This window comes from Carettochelys insculpta, chromosome 8 (assembly GCF_033958435.1).
Source record: "Carettochelys insculpta isolate YL-2023 chromosome 8, ASM3395843v1, whole genome shotgun sequence".
Taxonomy (NCBI): domain Eukaryota; kingdom Metazoa; phylum Chordata; order Testudines; family Carettochelyidae; genus Carettochelys; species Carettochelys insculpta.
The window spans coordinates 47,679,212-47,696,072 of record NC_134144.1 but is presented as its reverse complement, the minus strand read 5'-3'; the positions used below and the strand labels follow the sequence as shown (position 1 = coordinate 47,696,072).

At 38.2% G+C, this 16,861-nt stretch overlaps 2 protein-coding genes across 11 annotated transcripts in view; one reads left to right on the top strand and one right to left on the bottom strand.

Moving 5' to 3' along the window:
- The window catches only part of FMNL2 (formin like 2), a 273,735-nt gene extending 261,819 nt beyond the window's left edge, over positions 1-11,916 (top strand). The window contains exons 23-27 of one of the 4 annotated variants that reach the window (XM_075001076.1): positions 122-223; positions 3,037-3,135; positions 4,374-4,497; positions 7,696-7,742; positions 9,787-11,916. In XM_075001076.1, the coding sequence (XP_074857177.1) occupies positions 122-223; positions 3,037-3,135; positions 4,374-4,497; positions 7,696-7,742; positions 9,787-9,825 (411 nt within the window). In that variant the 3' untranslated portion in view covers positions 9,826-11,916. The other 3 variants (XM_075001075.1, XM_075001074.1, XM_075001077.1) reach the window with 3 other exon arrangements.
- Positions 11,917-12,158: 242 nt separating this feature from the next.
- The window catches only part of PRPF40A (pre-mRNA processing factor 40 homolog A), a 46,506-nt gene continuing 41,803 nt past the window's right edge, over positions 12,159-16,861 (bottom strand). For 3 of the 7 annotated variants that reach the window (XM_075001847.1, XM_075001848.1, XM_075001849.1), the window contains exon 25: positions 12,159-15,511. In XM_075001847.1, coding sequence (XP_074857948.1) covers positions 15,419-15,511 — 93 coding nt within the window. In that variant the 3' untranslated portion in view covers positions 12,159-15,418. The remainder of the gene's footprint in view (positions 15,512-16,861) is intronic. The other 4 variants (XM_075001852.1, XM_075001853.1, XM_075001854.1 and 1 more) reach the window with 2 other exon arrangements.

Here is a 16,861-nt window from a genome sequence, read left to right as displayed (position 1 = left end):
AAAATCTTACAGGTTCAGATTTCACACACAAAAAGGGAGGCAGGGAATATATCCCTTTGTGACACTCTGTAAATAGCTCATTTTAAGATATGAAGCAAAGTGAAGAATGTGCTTCTTACAGGATGCCTTTGATGACGCTGTGAAATATTTTGGGGAGAATCCCAAGACAACCCCCCCATCTGTCTTCTTCCCAGTCTTTGTCCGATTTGTGAAAGCCTACAAGGTAAGCAGAAATACATTTTGCTTCTTATTATGCTTCTGAATATATTAGGGCTGCCAAATGTGACCCATAGCTTTCTACAATACATTTGAGAGCCCCCTCCAATGCAAAGGTGTAACCTCTTGAGACTGCCAACCTCAAAGTGACATTTGAAAAAGCACTTGCAGTGGGACACAAAGTAAACCAGCTAAGAGCAGAGCAATCAACTGTATTGTAATTTGTTCAGAACCAGGAAAATCATCATTTCAATAGGATTGTCTAATATCCTGGAGCAACCTCAGGCACCAAGCTCTCTGGTCCGTCTTTGTGTGAGAAACTAGCTCCACTCCAAGAGCAGTCAGGGTGATATCGTGGTGGGCATCTGATATAGACCACCAAACTAGGAGGACGAGGTAAACCAAGTTTTCTTTGGACAACTAACAGAAGTTTCCAGATCACAGGCCCTGTTTCTCATGGAAAGCAGTGCACAGGCAATCCAGGAAGTTTTTGAAGAGTATTGGAGACAACTTCCAGGTGCAAGTGGTGGAGGAAAAAAAGGGGTCATGCATCACTTGAGCTATTGCTCACAAACAGGGAAGAATTGGTAAGGGGAGTAGAAACAGGTGGCAGCCTCGGTTGGAGTGATCATGAGATAAAGTTCGGGATCCAGACAAACAGAAGAAAGGAGAGCAGCAGAAAACAGACCCAGGACTTCAGAAAAGCAGATTTTGACTCCCGTAGAGAACTGATGGGCAGGATCCCCCAGAAGGCTAATATGAAGGAGGAAGGGAGTCCAGGAGAGTTGGTTACATTTTAAGGAAGCTTTATTGAAGACACAGCAACAAACTATCCCCATGTGCAGAAAAAATACCAAATATGGCATGTGACCAGGTTGCCTTAACAGAGAAATCTCTGGGGAGCTTAAACACAAAAAGGAAGCTTACAAGAAGTGGAAATTTGGACAGAAGATTAGGGAACAATATGGAAATATTGCTTGAGTGCATGCCTGGGTGCAATCAGGAAGGCAAAAGCACAAATGAAGTTGTAGCCAGCAAGAGCTATGAAGGGTAAGAAAGGTTTCTACAGGTATGTTAGCAACAAGAAGATGATCCAGGAAAGCATGGGACCCTTACTGAATGCGGAGGAGACCTAATAACAGCTGACTTAAAAAAAGGTGAAATACTTCATTTTTTTTTTTTGGCCTCGATGGTCACAGACAAGGTCAGCTCCCAGACTGCTGCACTGAGCAGCACAGTATGGGGAGGAGGAGAGCAGCTTTCAGTGGTGAAAGAACAAGTTAAAGATGATTTAGGAAAAAGCTGAACCTGCGTAAGTCCATGGGGCTGGATCTAATGAAGGGTGCTGTGAGAACTGGCTGATGTGATTGCAGAGCCTTTGGCCATTATCTTTGAAAATTCTTAGCAATTGGGGAACTCCTGGGTAATGGAAAAAAGCTAAATGGATTGCCTATCTTCAAAAAAAGGAAAGAAGGGGAATCTGGGGAACTATAGACTGGTCAGCTTCAGCTCAGTCCCTAAAAAAAATCATGGAATCTATTTTGAAACACTTGGAAGATGGGAAGGTGATGAAAAACAGTCAACATGGTTTCGTCAAGGATAAATCATGTCTGACCAGCCTAATAGCACTGTGGATTTGAGGAAAGCAGTGAACATGATATAAGTTGACTTTAGCAAAGCTTTAGATACCGTCTCTCACAGTATTTCTTCTAGCAAGTTAAAGGAGCATAAATTGGATAAATTGGCTATGAGGTAGATAGACGGCTGGCTAGATTGTTGGGCTCAATGGGAAGTGATAAATGACCCAGTGTCTAGTTGGAAGCTGGTATCAAGTGGTGTGCCCCCCGGGTCAGTCCTGGGACCAGTTTTGTTCAACAGCTTCATTACGGATCTGGATGATGGGATGGATTGTACTTCCAGCAAATTCATGGATGGTACTAGTTAGAGGGACCAATAAATGCACTGGCGAGTTGGGATGGGGCTCAGAGTGAGCTAGACAAATTGGAGGATTGGGCTAAAGAAAATCTGATGAAGTTCAACAAGGGTAAGTGCAGAGTCCTGAACTTAGGATGGAAGAATCCCAAGCACTGCTACAGGCTGGGGACGGACTGGCTAAGCAGCATTAGTTAGTGCAGGGCCTGCATATCAAGGGGAGTAACTGTGGACAAATAGGAGAGGGTCCAGTGGAGGCTTGGGCACATGAATTGAATTACATAGAGAGGCTGAGGCAACTGGGCATATATAGTTTGCAGAAACGAAGAGTGAAGATTTGATAGCAGCTTTCAACTATCTGGAGGGGGATTCCAAAGAGGATGGAGCTAGGCTATTTTCAGTAGTGGCAGATGACAGAACAAGGAGCAGCAGTCTCAGGTTGCAGTTGGGAAGGTCTAGGTTGTATATTCAGACAAATTTGTTCACTGGAAGGGTGGTGAAGCACTAGAACGGGTTGCCTAGGGAGACGGTAGAATATCCTCCACCTTAGAGGGTTTTTAAGGCCAAACTTGATGAAGCCCTGACTGTAATGATTTAGTTGGGGTTGGTTCTGCTTTGAAGAGGTGGTTGGACTAGATGACTTCCTGAAGGCTCTTTCAGCTCTGATTTTCTATAATTCTGTACCTTAACGTTAATGTGAATAATGTGGCTGAATATCTGTGCAGTGCCCTGAAAGTGCCCTCAGTAGTCTGCCAGGGATGGGTTTACTGCAAAAATGCATTAGTGACTATACGAGATGATTCTCTTGTTAAAAAAGATCTCTCTATGTTTTATCACATGTCATGGTTTGCAGCTCTGATGTGGTTTCTTGCTCTTTATGCTAAACAGCAAGCAGAAGAGGAGAATGAGTTGAGAAAGAAGCAGGAACAGGCACTAATGGAAAAGCTTCTGGAGCAGGAAGCATTGATGGAGCAACAGGACCAAAAGGTATGAAACAGGGGACTCTGGGACAATATTACTGGACTGGTTTGTCTCCAAGGTAAGCAACAATTTATTCTGCCCTCTAGGGAAGCACGAGAGGACATCCGGGTAAAACACCCACCTGACATGCACAGCAGATCACTTTCTGCCATTTTAGAATTCTAGTGCTCCTAGTTCCTTCTAAATTTTGTTTTTACAATAAGGATTTAAAAATTGGCTTGTAAAGATGAAAGCCACTGCCTACCTCGTAACAGGATACATTCCAGATAAGCATAGTTCTGAATGGACACAGAGTGCACATCTTGGCAGAGAGAAATTTGGCCTTTGGCACATCATATTCACTGTGGCTGTAGCGCCATCCAGGCCCACATTAGAGCCCCACACTCCAATTGATTTCAGCATCGACCAATCACTGACTGGACCGTTCTGGGCTGGCTCTGGCCCCATCTATGATGTTTTATTTCCATGGACGTTTTGCATATTTTAGGAACAGTGCAATAAGCTCATGGCCCTGATACAGTTGTTCCCCTTTCTTGTCTTCTCATCAGCCCTTCGTTTCAGTAACAGGCTCCAAAAAATTTGCTATGAATAAAGTACTCAATAATTTAAATCTATGCCCCATAGATTTCTAAGTAATCTAAGAAATCTAAGTAATATGCAGTACACCTTCAGAGAATCTGTCCCTGCGATATCCTGGCGGAAGGCCCCAACAAAGGGATGCCATCAGAGAAATTGCCTCTGTGGTATCACAATAGCAGGCCCAGTCTAAGGAATCCATTTTGTAGGAGCTTTTTTCCCCGCATGCCTTTCTGGAGCTGGCCCTTTACCTTTTGGAAATGGAAATAGCTGCAGCCCGAAATTGGCCATCTTGTGACTAGTTGCTACTTCTTACATACCAGCTGTCAAGTACTCTTCTCTCCAGTCATGTTTTCCCTTGCTGATTCTGAAGCAGAAGCCACATTCTCTCAATCTCCTAATGCTTTACAGGGTTAAATAAATGGTAGAAGAAGGGAAGAGTGAAATTGAGCAAGGGGAATGGGCAGATTTGGCATCTAGTTTGACTTGTCTTTTGAGTTTAGACCAATTACCCAATGTCTTTGCCTTCGTTTGCCTTTTTGTAAAATTGGAATGAGACCCAAGTGTTAGTATTTGTTGTCTTGCACGTTTGAGAAAAGGAAAGAAGTACGCAGCAATGACCTGTTAGGATCTACTCCTTGCTGATCTTTCCTCCCATTTCCTTTCAGTCTCCTTCCCATAAAACAAAGAGACAGCAGCAAGAGCTAATTGCAGAACTACGACGACGGCAAGTCAAGGATAACAGACATGTGTATGAAGGGAAAGATGGTGCTATTGAAGACATTATAACAGGTAATGGAGCTTTGTTCACAAGTCACAGTGGCTGGTTCATGGACATCGTCAAACTATGGCTGTATATAGATCTCACCTAGAAGTATTTTAGAGCTTTACAAACCTCTTAACAGGTATGGTTCAAGTACTGTTTAAAAAGTTATTTCCAGTGCTGTGAATGAAGTATACAAATCCTCACCATGGGTGTGTAACAAACCAGATACCATAACCAGCTTTAACGTGCCCACTTTCCGTGCACTTCCCGTATACGTGGGTATCAGTCAGATACCATTTGCTTATTTCACAGGTGTTTCTTTCAGTATGTTGTCATGACAAACTTAGTTCCTATGCTGAGCAATAGAAAATTCAGTACCCTGGCAGTCGGTGCATGCCATACAAATCTTTCCTTGCCAATGTTTCCACAAACAGAATGATATTTAACATTATTTAAGAGCTTGTCATTCCATTAAAATTTACTAACAGTAATTATCCCCACCCCATCCCCCTGATTAATACACAGCTCAGGACAAATCATTTGGTCACACCCGAATGATTTTTAACCCTGAATTGTCATGGTTTTACTGCTTTTCAATGTGGATTGACTAATACTTTGCCCTTGCCACAAACCAGAATGGAATACAGTAGGGGCTGGGTGTGATTTATTATAGTAGTCAGCGATGATCAAGACATTGTGAGCAGAAGATTCCTGTTTTGGAAATGTTGCTTTTAAAAATCTCTTCTGTATTGTGTCCTTTTCATTTAGGTACATGTTCCAGTGGTTTATTTTGATGCATATTCTTGAGTGGGAGGGGCAGATTCTCAACAGGTTAATGATTTTAGTAGTCATTCATTTCACGTGTGCCAAAGCTCAAGAAAAATAGTCTTTGACATAGATTTCTTTGATTATTATTATCATTATAATCATTATCACAAGATTTTCCTGAAAGAGAGAGAATCAATTTTGCCAGTTATGGCATAAAAGAAGCTAAAAGCATGTCAGTCCTGGTTGAGTGCAGAGATGGAATTTCTTCACTACAGCTTTCAAGACAGTGTATACCAACATTAAGTTGTAGGCCTTTATTGAATGGACACAGTAAATTCAACATCTAGTCATTTTCAATAACAAATTAACTTGTCACACATTCTACACCTCTGCATGGTCCCACTGCCATTTGTAGTTTTACAAATCACATTTTCCCATTCAAAAATAGTCTTAAACCTACTCAAAGGGAGAAGCTGGCCACATGACTGTGAAGATAATTAAATGTAAAGGGATGTCAGAGTGCTTACAGCATGTGGATAAACAGTTATTAGACATGAGTGATATTTTTAAATTGGTGATGTCTCTTTAGATTCGGAGGAGAGCTTTACTTGACCAAAATAGGTGAACCTTAGTGATGGGAGATGCCTCTCCTGGTTAGATTTTTATCTTCGGTAAAATATGTGACATTTGAAGGTGATTATTTGGCACCTACTTGGAATTTCTTTGGCTTCAAAAAGAAAACCAGTTTAATGCACCTATTGTGATAAAATAACTGATCAGAACATGTAAAACCACCCCAGGATGTCCTTAACAAAGTACTAACAATGTACTAATGCAATAGATTTTTGCTTCTTACTGTGTTGTTTGTCTTGTTTGGCTGTTATTTTCCATGCAGTGTTGAAGACAGTGCCCTTTACCGCTCGAACTGCCAAGCGTGGCTCTCGGTTTTTCTGCGAACCTGTTCTCACTGAGGAATTCCATTACTAAACTATTACTCTTTCACACCTGATGCTCTTAAAAAGGTTGCTGTAGGTTTTGACATTTCTCCATTTGTATGGATCTCAGCGAGGGCCATGTGAATGTTAAATGGCTAGGAATGTCTGGTGTCTACTGGGAGCTGTATTTTATGTCTTTGTGTCATTGCACGTTCTTGTATTTCAGTTGTCTTTTATTATCTCCCATCAACCTTGTGTGTGACACTTCTGGCTGTCCTCACATTTCAGAGCCACCATGACAAATGCTGTAGAACAGCAAATGGTGGCAGTCACAGAAGGCTACCTACAAGAAAAGCAGCTTTGTTGCAAATCACAATCTGTAGGGGAGGGTTATTGGGTAAAATGCCTCATAATCGTGACAGTTCACCTGGCTTTTCTATGGCTTCTCTTCTGGGTTTTAGAAGTCCCTGCTAGACTGCTAGATCTGGAAAGAGAACTGCAGTGTGCATGAGCTGAGCTGGATTTTCATGGGCTTTACTTCCTGGCTCAGAATAGTTACTCATGATTATATATGTGATTTTGGTACACTGTTTCTTTTCCAGTCATTCTAATCAACACTTGCATGTTTGTCTGCATGTATAAGGAATAACATGTACAAAATCCTCTCATTCTGTCATGTCTATATTTATTTTTTCAGTTCCATGCCAACTTAAACATTTGGAAATGCCTACTGAACAAACAGAAAAAAAGCAGAGCTTGGCTACATAGATTGGCTTTCTCTAAAGCTGAAAGCAAATCTAGACTGAGTCCACCTCAGATGAGGAGGACCTGGGGACGTACCCCCTTCTGTGTGTTGTGATCATTCTGAACACTGCTATATTAAGTGAAGTCTTAGAATTCATTGGAGCATTGTATGTTAGATTCTTGTTTGATCAGAGCTAACTTAAGAGGACTGAATAAAGAGAGCATCTTAAGTATGGATATGGGAGAAGGAATTGGAAACAAAACATAATTTTGTTCTCAAAATTCTACAGTAATAACAGTTGTTACTGATAAATATTGGCATGTGACTGGATATATTTACATCTTGTGTAAGCTGTATCGCTGGTGTGTTTAACATACTGCATGTATTTGTTTACACTGTTGTCTAATTAAGAACCGATAACTTAAAAGACAACAGTGTTTCATTTCCTACTTTTGCAATGTATTTTTAAGAGAGCTTCGTAAGATTGCGAACTATAGTCAGCTCAGTAGTTATTTTCTCTTTCACGTTAATCACTGTATTATCTTCCTGGAGCCAATCTTCAAAGCAGCTTGGAATTTTGTTAGAGAGAGACCTTAGGGTGGCCATCTTATCCTTCTCTTCCTGTTTCTAACCTCCTCTTGTAGCCTTGGCCTCATTCCCTCCTCTTGCTCTATTGGCTAACACGCCTGGGATTTTTGAACAGAGTTGAGTTGCTCTTCTTTTTCCATCTAATTTTTTATTTAACCATCATTTTGTGTTTTTTTTTTTCTGTTTAGCCCTAAAGAAGAATAATATCACTAAATTTCCAAATGTTCACTCGAGGGTAAGGATTTCTTCTAGCACACCGGTGGTGGAGGATACACAGAGCTGGCAAGCATCACTTTTTACTTAGCTTCATCCTCTCTCTATATGCCAGACAAATTGCTGATAAATATGACTAAATGTAATACTGGTGAAGGGCTAAAGACAAAGTACACTAAAGATTTTAAAAAGTCAGTGCCCTTAGACTTGTGTTTCATGGCTTGATAGAGTATGTGCTAGGATGAACTAAATTGCCTCTCCAAAAGGAAGCTAATGTACAGTAGATTACTTCCATAACTCCTGGTTCTGGGTTTCCTACTCTCCTCCCTAATGAATATCTGCAAACTTTGCGGGTAACTAAAGTCCTAGAGATGCAGGGAAATGAAAATGGGGGACAGTTGTCAAGGCTTTGGTTTTAGCAGTTCCCTTGAGTTGGGTAGGTCTCTTTCTCCTGCTACAGCTTTCTTGATAAGCAGAGTGGACCCCAGACCCTCTCCCTTTATTGCTGTTCAGGAGTGTCCCTGTCCCCTTTCCCTGGCTGAACTGCTTCTCAACCGTCAGCAAAAGAGAGGGCTACACATTCAACATCCTGCTTGGCCATGGGGACAGAAGGTAGAGAGCCCCTACATTTTTCACATAAAATGAAGTGGCCTTTACCAACCTATAAAAGGGGATTGAATCAGAGGACTGGAAGAGACCTTGGGTGATCACGGACTGAAAGATTGTTTGAAGTGTTAGAACCATGGGTGCTTACTATGATTGGTGCACTCCTTCCTCATCTCTTATTTCCATTTGTAGCCAAAATTTATCCCCTCCAAATTTGCCTAGAATGATTATCGGTGTCTATGTCCCGTGACTCATCAGAGCTCTTCTGCTGCTGCCAGGCTTGTACTGCACCACGCGTTAGAAGGCATGAGGTGCAGTACACCTGGGAGAGAAGCTACACGAATCCATGTGCAGGCAGGGGCTGCTGAGTATCCCACAGTGGCTGTCTCAGCTGATAGTGTGCATCTGGCTGGTGGATCCAGGAGCTTCTTTTAAACAAAGCACCAACAAAGCCATATATGGAAAGGATTCACTGCTCTAGCTAACTGAAATTTCTTCCGTGGTAGAAGCAGCTTTCCCCTTTTATTGGAGGAAAATACATAGGAGGAAATATATTACGGTATCAAGGGACACACACAAGCATTTTCAGTGTATAGATGATGCTTGGTTCTGCCATGAGGGCATGGAACTGGACTAGATAACCTCTTGAGGCCCCTGCCCAGTTCTAGTATTCTGTGATTCCCATGCATTATTCCCAAAAAGCTTACTTCCATAAGTGCCAATCATCCATACTAACGGGTTATGGCTCAAATTTGTCCTTGTTATAATTCCTGAGTTCATTGGAAATGGGTGGAGGCTCAGCTGGTCACGCAGGGATGAAGTTATCATTGTGTGGCTGCTGTCGGGGGTGTGGGGGAAGTGTTTTTTGGATCATCTCAGTAGGAGCAATGAAACAATACAATCTTTAAATTTGTACCAAACAAACAGCGTCTAATATCCATTTTTTCTACATTCGTTTTTTCCTCCAGAAAGAGACATTCAGAAGCCATAAAAATCATTCTTCTTTAGGCAAGAACAATTTAAAACGTTACCCTCTTTGAGTTTTTTAATTCAACTTCCAGTCCCTTTCAGGAAAAAAAATTATATATTTACACACAGACATGAAATTTAGTGAATATAGGTTACATCTTCAAAAAAACCTCTATTCCAGCTCTGATTCCAATTTTTATTGTCTTTGTAAATATTTTTGATACAATCATTGTGAATCTCCAGCCCATGGAACTAAAAATTTCAGACAAACTCGACAGCCTGAATTCACTTAGTCAAGAATACCACCAGTATTGCCTGTTTTGGTGTTTGTTAATAGGGACAATTCACTTAATTCTCAATGGGTTTAAAGGCTGTTCTATCTTTCTACACAAGCTGCTTTGATTGGCTGCCAGCAGGACTTTTTTTCTTGTCTTAAACAAATGACATTTAAATTATCTGTTTGATATCCTATTTTCATTTCCTTTTTGCAGATCTTAGAAACCAGCCATACAGACGAGCCGATGCGGTAAGGAGAAGTGTGAGGAGACGCTTTGATGATCAGAACTTGCGCTCTGTAAATGGTGCTGAAATAACCATGTAAGCCGGGGATCTGCATGTGAAAAGTAGAGCGTGTGCTTGAATGATACCTTGTCCATGTGAACGTTATGTGATACCATTTAATTATAGCCTTGAATACAGTAAAATTACCTTCTGAAGGGCTCAAAAACGCATAGAAAATGCATAGGAACATAAAAGTGATGGGCTCTCTACTCAACCATAGCTAACAAGTGCCTAAAATTGAAGTACCTGCTCAAATTAATCAAAGCAATAGAACTTGATTTGATTGGGTATCTTTTTACACCAATACATTATTCAGTATTTTTAACCAAAATGTAAAATACATTTTTTATGTGAAATTTAGTGATTGGTCTTCAGTGGCCCTTCTTGATTTGCTGACAGATTGTAAATAAGTAATACTTGGATGCAATCTGCTGTGGATTAAACTTTTCAATGCATTCCTGTCCTGTCCAGTAAGGAATTAACCTTGAGCTTCAACTGCACTTATTAGCTTTTATATATGTAAGGGCTTACCACGTGCCAGGGGGGAGTAATTACAAAATGAACTGAACCTTTCAACCATACACAAACCCAAGATCACTACAAGAAAGGTGTGTTAATACATAATTAAGTGAACACAAGGTTTATATCAAATGAACACGAACTATTCTTCATGTTCAGATTCTGCTTTTTATATGCCAGTGTGCAATGTGGGATAAGCAATGAGGGATAGTTGGAAGGTATGAATGCATTGCAAAGATACATGAAAAAAAGTTGTATAAGACTCATTTAGTATGTTCTTCCAATAGAGGCAGCTTTTGAATAACAGTGTATTTATTCATTAGCACTAATATTAACATCTCATTAATCAGTATTAGGATTTCTGAGGACCATTACTGTTCAGTTATTAGCTCAGTGAAATAATCTTGTGCCCTGCTGAGAGGATTTTAATAACCTATCTATAAGCTTTAAACTTGCCTCTGCATTGAGCAACAATAACCCAGCACGTAGGTATGTTTTCCTGCGACAATCGAGTTCTGATCACTTACTGCAAAGGGAGCTTTATTCAAATACAGCCCAGTTTCTAAATTGTTAGCTATTTTACAGGTTGCATTTCACACTCTAAAACTGAGCTTATTGTATTAGGCTTGGCAATATTTAAATATAAACACAGTGCTACTGGTGCAGATCAAGTTGTTATAATGGAATTTTATTTTATCCTACAATGGCGGGGCACTGGATCTATTCCAAAGTCAAGAACTGGACTGATGCTGAATTTGTACTTTCAGAGAAGATACATTTTGCTTGTGGCTTACCATTCCTGGTAGCTTTGCATCAGTATGTTAATTGTAAAATTTATTGTATAGTATTTAACCACTGAATTTCTTTTCTTTTATGTTGTGCTTTATGTGAACCACTGGTGAAGGTCCCATTTTCCTTGGATAATGTGTAGTTATATGAATCTGTTTTTAAATGTACAGATATTTTGCTACAAAATTGGTGCAGTTTTTTATGGTTTTTACACTTCTTTAATTCCCACTTTAGCCTCTGGGTAATAATGTAAATATTGTTTAAAAATGCATCAGGCCTGTGCTATACAATCTGAATGTTATTTTAACTTATAGTTTTTTTATATTTAACTAAATGGACAGTTTGGGGCTCCACATTGACTTCTGCTTACCTATTTACAGAAAGTTTACATTAAAACTGCCATCTATTCTCTCATTTACAGCAACATGTATGCAACATGCAAAAGAGAACATGCCAAGATTGCTTCTTTCTTCACTGATAGTGACAGGAGTTTTAATCTATATAATTTGGCAACATAATGTAAGTACATTTATTAGTCAAATGGGTCTAACATGCTCAAAAGCATTTTATAACTTAGACAGCAAATAATATCATGCACCTGGCTGACTGTAATATTGGCATGTTCTCTTTGTTTTTCCTAGTAATAGACCTGCTTCTTAGCAATATTAGAAGTGTTTTATAAAAGCAGTTCTTGTTACTTTTCTGGTCTGTTCATGGCATATGATCAAATAAACTATTTACACTACTATATGGTAATGCATGTGTCTTCCTTTGTATATATACACTATGTTTTTATGCACTGGATACTAGCAAATGGATCATGAGTATGACGAATAATTTAATTTTAGAGAAATAATTGTCACTTATCTGCAGTTTATCATCAAAAATGCTGTGTGGGTAGGGAGGGGAGGGAATCACTTTTATACTAGTTTATCTACAAGCATACTAATTTCCAGTGTAACTGTATCTGTGCTATGAGGTTGTATTGTTTTATACACATTTTTAACCAATTAGTACAAAAACTGTACTCTAAACCAAGGAAGTGAGATTTTATTATGGACCACCACTATTCTGGGAAATACTCAATGTACAATATGGTTCATTTTATAAACACTTCTACTTTTCAAAATGCAGATGTATTAGAAACAAAAAAACCCAAACTACCTTAAATGTTTACAGATCAATTGCTTTTTTTTTTTTTTTTTTTTAAAAAGAAGTCTTTCCCTGGTCTAACTTCTTGGATAAACATTTCAAATCCTCCTCTTTTTTTTTTTTTTTGTTTGTTATAACAAGCGTTTCTTATTGCATTACAAGTGACAATACATTGAGACACTATCATTAAAATTTTTTGCATTTCTGAGCACCATGCATGGTTCAAGCTGCTCTTTGAATATAAGATTTGTATTTACCATGGTTCAGCACGCTCATGAGCAATCCATATCTTGTGAACAAATTTAATTAGTATCCAAGAAAAGAAATCAACTCCTAAACAATTTATTTCCATAAATTTTTCTTCTGGCACCCCGAAAGATTCTGTAACATTAGACAAAACTCCACTATGAGAAATACACTGCAAAAGAACAAAGATGTTGCGCAGCCAGGATGTGCTACAATATTTCTGCAGCAAAACTTAAAATTGCAAGCAAGTTATTAACGGTGGTAAGTAAATTATGCCATATATGGATGCAAGGGGAAGTGATAGTACAATTTAATAAAATGTGGTGAAGCACAGATTTAAGAGAACCAAACTCAGCTGAAAAACATGACACTGCAAAGCATTTTTTGAAGGTGTAGGCAATAGGAAGAGGGAAAAAAAACCACTGTTCTCAAGAACACAAAACAAGACATACCTTGCCAAAATGGATTTAAATTAAACTATTTCCTAATTGGGTGGTTTTTGCAAAATCTTTTTGAGAAATACAAAAGAGAGATGCATTCCATTGGAATAATTTACAGTTACATCTTTTTATTTTTAATGAAAAAATAAAGACAAACCTTTTAAAAGTAATATTTACTTAGAAACATGTTTCTTTATGTAAATTATGCTAGGCAATAAAAGTATACACAAATTCTAAAGGTGTTCTCAAAACCATTATGACCTGCCAAAAGTTCTAAACTAATTTGCTATCTTCAGCATTTCCTCACATTTCTATAAAACACAAAACAAAATATTAGACATGATGAACTGCATACCATCACCCCCAAATTTTGTGTTTGGTTTTGTTTTTCAGTATAGATTTAACCTAATTGTTACTATATCAATGTGTTTTGTTTTTGAGAATATAAACACACGACAGTGAATTTTACTAGGTTAGCAAAATATATATATAAAAATCTAACTGGTTTTGTATCGGCAAAGACTCATGATCAATGCTCAAATCCTGACATACAGAATAACCTGCAGCTTCCCACACACTGGAGCGCTGCTGGGCATGGTGCAGACATATGGAACAGTCCCATTACCGGCATTTTAGTTCATGGGCAGTTTTCTGGATATTCAGCATGAAGCATTTTACTATGTATAAAAGTGAATTGATTAGCATTCTTTACCTCAGCCCTTACCTTGGAAAAGCTCATAAGGTATATCTTCAATAATGAATGATTAACAGGTATGTTAAGTACTGATGGATGACTAGCATTTGTGATGCTGGATGTGCATACTAAATATTCTTAAATACAAACAACTGTAATTTCCATCTTAATATAGTAGTCCAAATATTTCTCTAAACAAATATTTTCCTTCTATTGAAAAGTGTCTCAAAGGGCAACCTTAAAGTATGACTCACCCATCCTACTGAGAATATTCTGGTGTGAATGCTACAGTTCTCGGTATTGATCTTAAATGACTGGGCATTTTCAGCATTCATTTATGGTAATATTTGTAATATGTACTTATAAAGGGGATCAATATATTGAAAAAGAAGCTAAACTCTGTGCACAGTCTTCAAAATAAAATTGAGTGAACACACTACTTAATTGCATCAATCATATAGTTATTTCTATCACAGCTGTACAGAGTATTTAAAACTAGAAATAAATACTAGTACACGCTAGAGGACAAAATTTAATAATTGATAAAAATGTACAAAAATATTCAAATCGGAAAGGTTTCAGAGTGTGTACCACAGTAGTCAATACTTATCACAGAATAGGGAAAGCAGAACTTTTCCTCAAAGCAAAAATGGTCACATGCTACCAAAAAGAGAAGCTGAATTTTTAAAGACGATACTAGCTTTGTTTTGTGTTTTTGTTTTTTTAAAGAAAACGGCTTAGATCAATGTTGATTTTCTACATTAATATTGCGACTGCTCTTTAAAATTTGGTGGTACATTCTTCAGCACATCCTTAAGGCAACATATTGAAATTAATTTACAAGTTGATTTTATGTTAAATTTTCTTGAAGATAAATGTTCAAATAATGCCCTCAGCCATTTTAATCTCTTTCAGGTTTTCCTTTAATAAAAATGGTGGCTATTTTTACAGCAGCACCCTCTAGTGCCACTGTAATGAAGGGCCTAGCAGATTTCCATCATAAACACCTATCTGCAAGTGTTTAAAAATCTACCATAAAATTCACTCCCAAGTGAAATTTGACAGAAAGTCAAATCTCTTGTTTAATACAAATGATCAAAACCATGAGTTTGGCCAAAAATGCAGTGCACTAAAAAGGAATTTCTGTTTCTAGCGCTTTTCTGTACTCCTGTAAATCAAAAAAATGGATTCATTATTCTCTCTCCATTTCCCTCCTCCTGTAGAAATAAAAATAAAAACAAACACACAGACAGTTAAACCACAAGAAACTACATTTTAATCTTTCCAGAAAGGAAATGTAGCTTGTCTACACTGCCCTGTACAAACAGGTTTAGCACCCTTCCAGAACTGCATTTAAGATGTGGATTGCCAGAAAGGTGCTAATACTTTTCCTGGCCAGAGTAGACAGGACCCAGAGTCAGAAGTGAAACAACTTCCATTCATCATGTACCCTCCAAAGGGGCTGAAGGTTGTATATAATATGTATGCTGTCTAGCAGGCCAAGAACAGAACTTCAACTTTAACTCTGAATTTCCTCTTTTTTCTAGATTTGATGCCAGGCCCCATAATGGTATTACTTGAATGCATTTCTTTATGCAGTATCATTAAAACCCACTGTTATTTCAACAATGGAACTCAGAATATCTGAACTCATGTCCTGAATTAGACATAAGTTTCTTTTATTAAATCCTACTGTAAATGTATTTGGTATAAATAATGTTCTTATTGATCTTCATCCAGTTGTTCCAAGAGGGTTCTTCTCTGTTTTTCTAATTCCCCTTCACTCAGTTCACTGCCAGATGTATCCCAATTACCCTGCAAAAAAATGTAATAATCATGACAAGAACATTCACCACAGTAGTTACTCCATGTGTTCCAATACATTTTCTGGCCTTCACTAAGAAATATGACCATAAAAATCAAAGAAATGCATGCCATATTTGAAAGGAACTGAAAGTGAAGCAATTGCACATAAAACAAATTTTGATGTCTAGTCCTACATCCCACGATGCAATATAAAATATACTTGTGTGCAACTGTTCTCAGAAGATAAGCACCACAGGAAGACCTACCCTAGATTTTTTGCCAGAATTTTCCACCACTGATACCAATATTTATAACCAAGTGAAAACATTAGAGTAGACAGTGTTCAAAGTGGCAGCTGTGTGTTAAAACCACCATAACCCTGTTCTGAGCAAGTCTTCACAACAGTGTTTAGTACTAGGCCTAGGCAATAATTTTCTCCAAAAAATGGAGATCAAGCAACACTGAAACATCTTCCAAACTTATGTCAGTTTAAATTTTTGGACTGACAAACAGTTTCCATGTTTATCACAACATGTTTGACACATGTTCTAATTTTTAGTTCAAAATTTTTTCAAATAAAATTGCCCTGAATTTGATTTCATAAAGGACCCTTTAAAACTGACAAAGAAAAATTTCTATTTTCTTAAAATAAAATGTTTTATTTCACCTAAAACAATTCGCCTATCTTCTGATTTGCCTAAAAGTTGAACCAAAAAAACCCTAATGTAGACAGGGCTTGATCAATTAGCTGCTCTTGGGTCTACACTTACAACACAATATATCCTGCAACCCACAGAATGTATGGTTGGGATGTTCAAAGAAGCCTAAGGTGCTAAAATGGGTTGTTCTAAGAGGACATAAAACTGACAGAATTGTAAGATGGTTCCTCATGGGAGCCAACAGTGTTGAATGTCAGAATTTTTCACTTACCTAACTCCCGTAATCTCTCTTGAAAATCCAGTCTATATATTCTCCAAACTACAAGTTCCCATAGAATGTGGACCCTCCAAAGTACTCTGATCACCATTCTTTGCCACCAAAAAGCCCAAGAACCACAGAACTTAACTCCATTAGTGCTTTCTTTCACCACTGGCTCTTGCTCTAGCTCTGCCACTACCATTCAACAGTGGAAATGAAAGACCGCTCATAAAATCTAAATTTTTTCATGTTCTAGACAAAAATAGTTAATAGCTGAATAGTGAGCCAAGTCCGAACCACCAAATATTTTCAAAGGGACCTCAAAATCTTCTGTTTTCACTCATTTTTTGTTGTTATTTTCTCAGGAACCTGGACTGACTATATACTTTGACCAAGAAATTTGCAACTGGACAAAAAATAAAAAAGTTTTCTTCTGTTCTA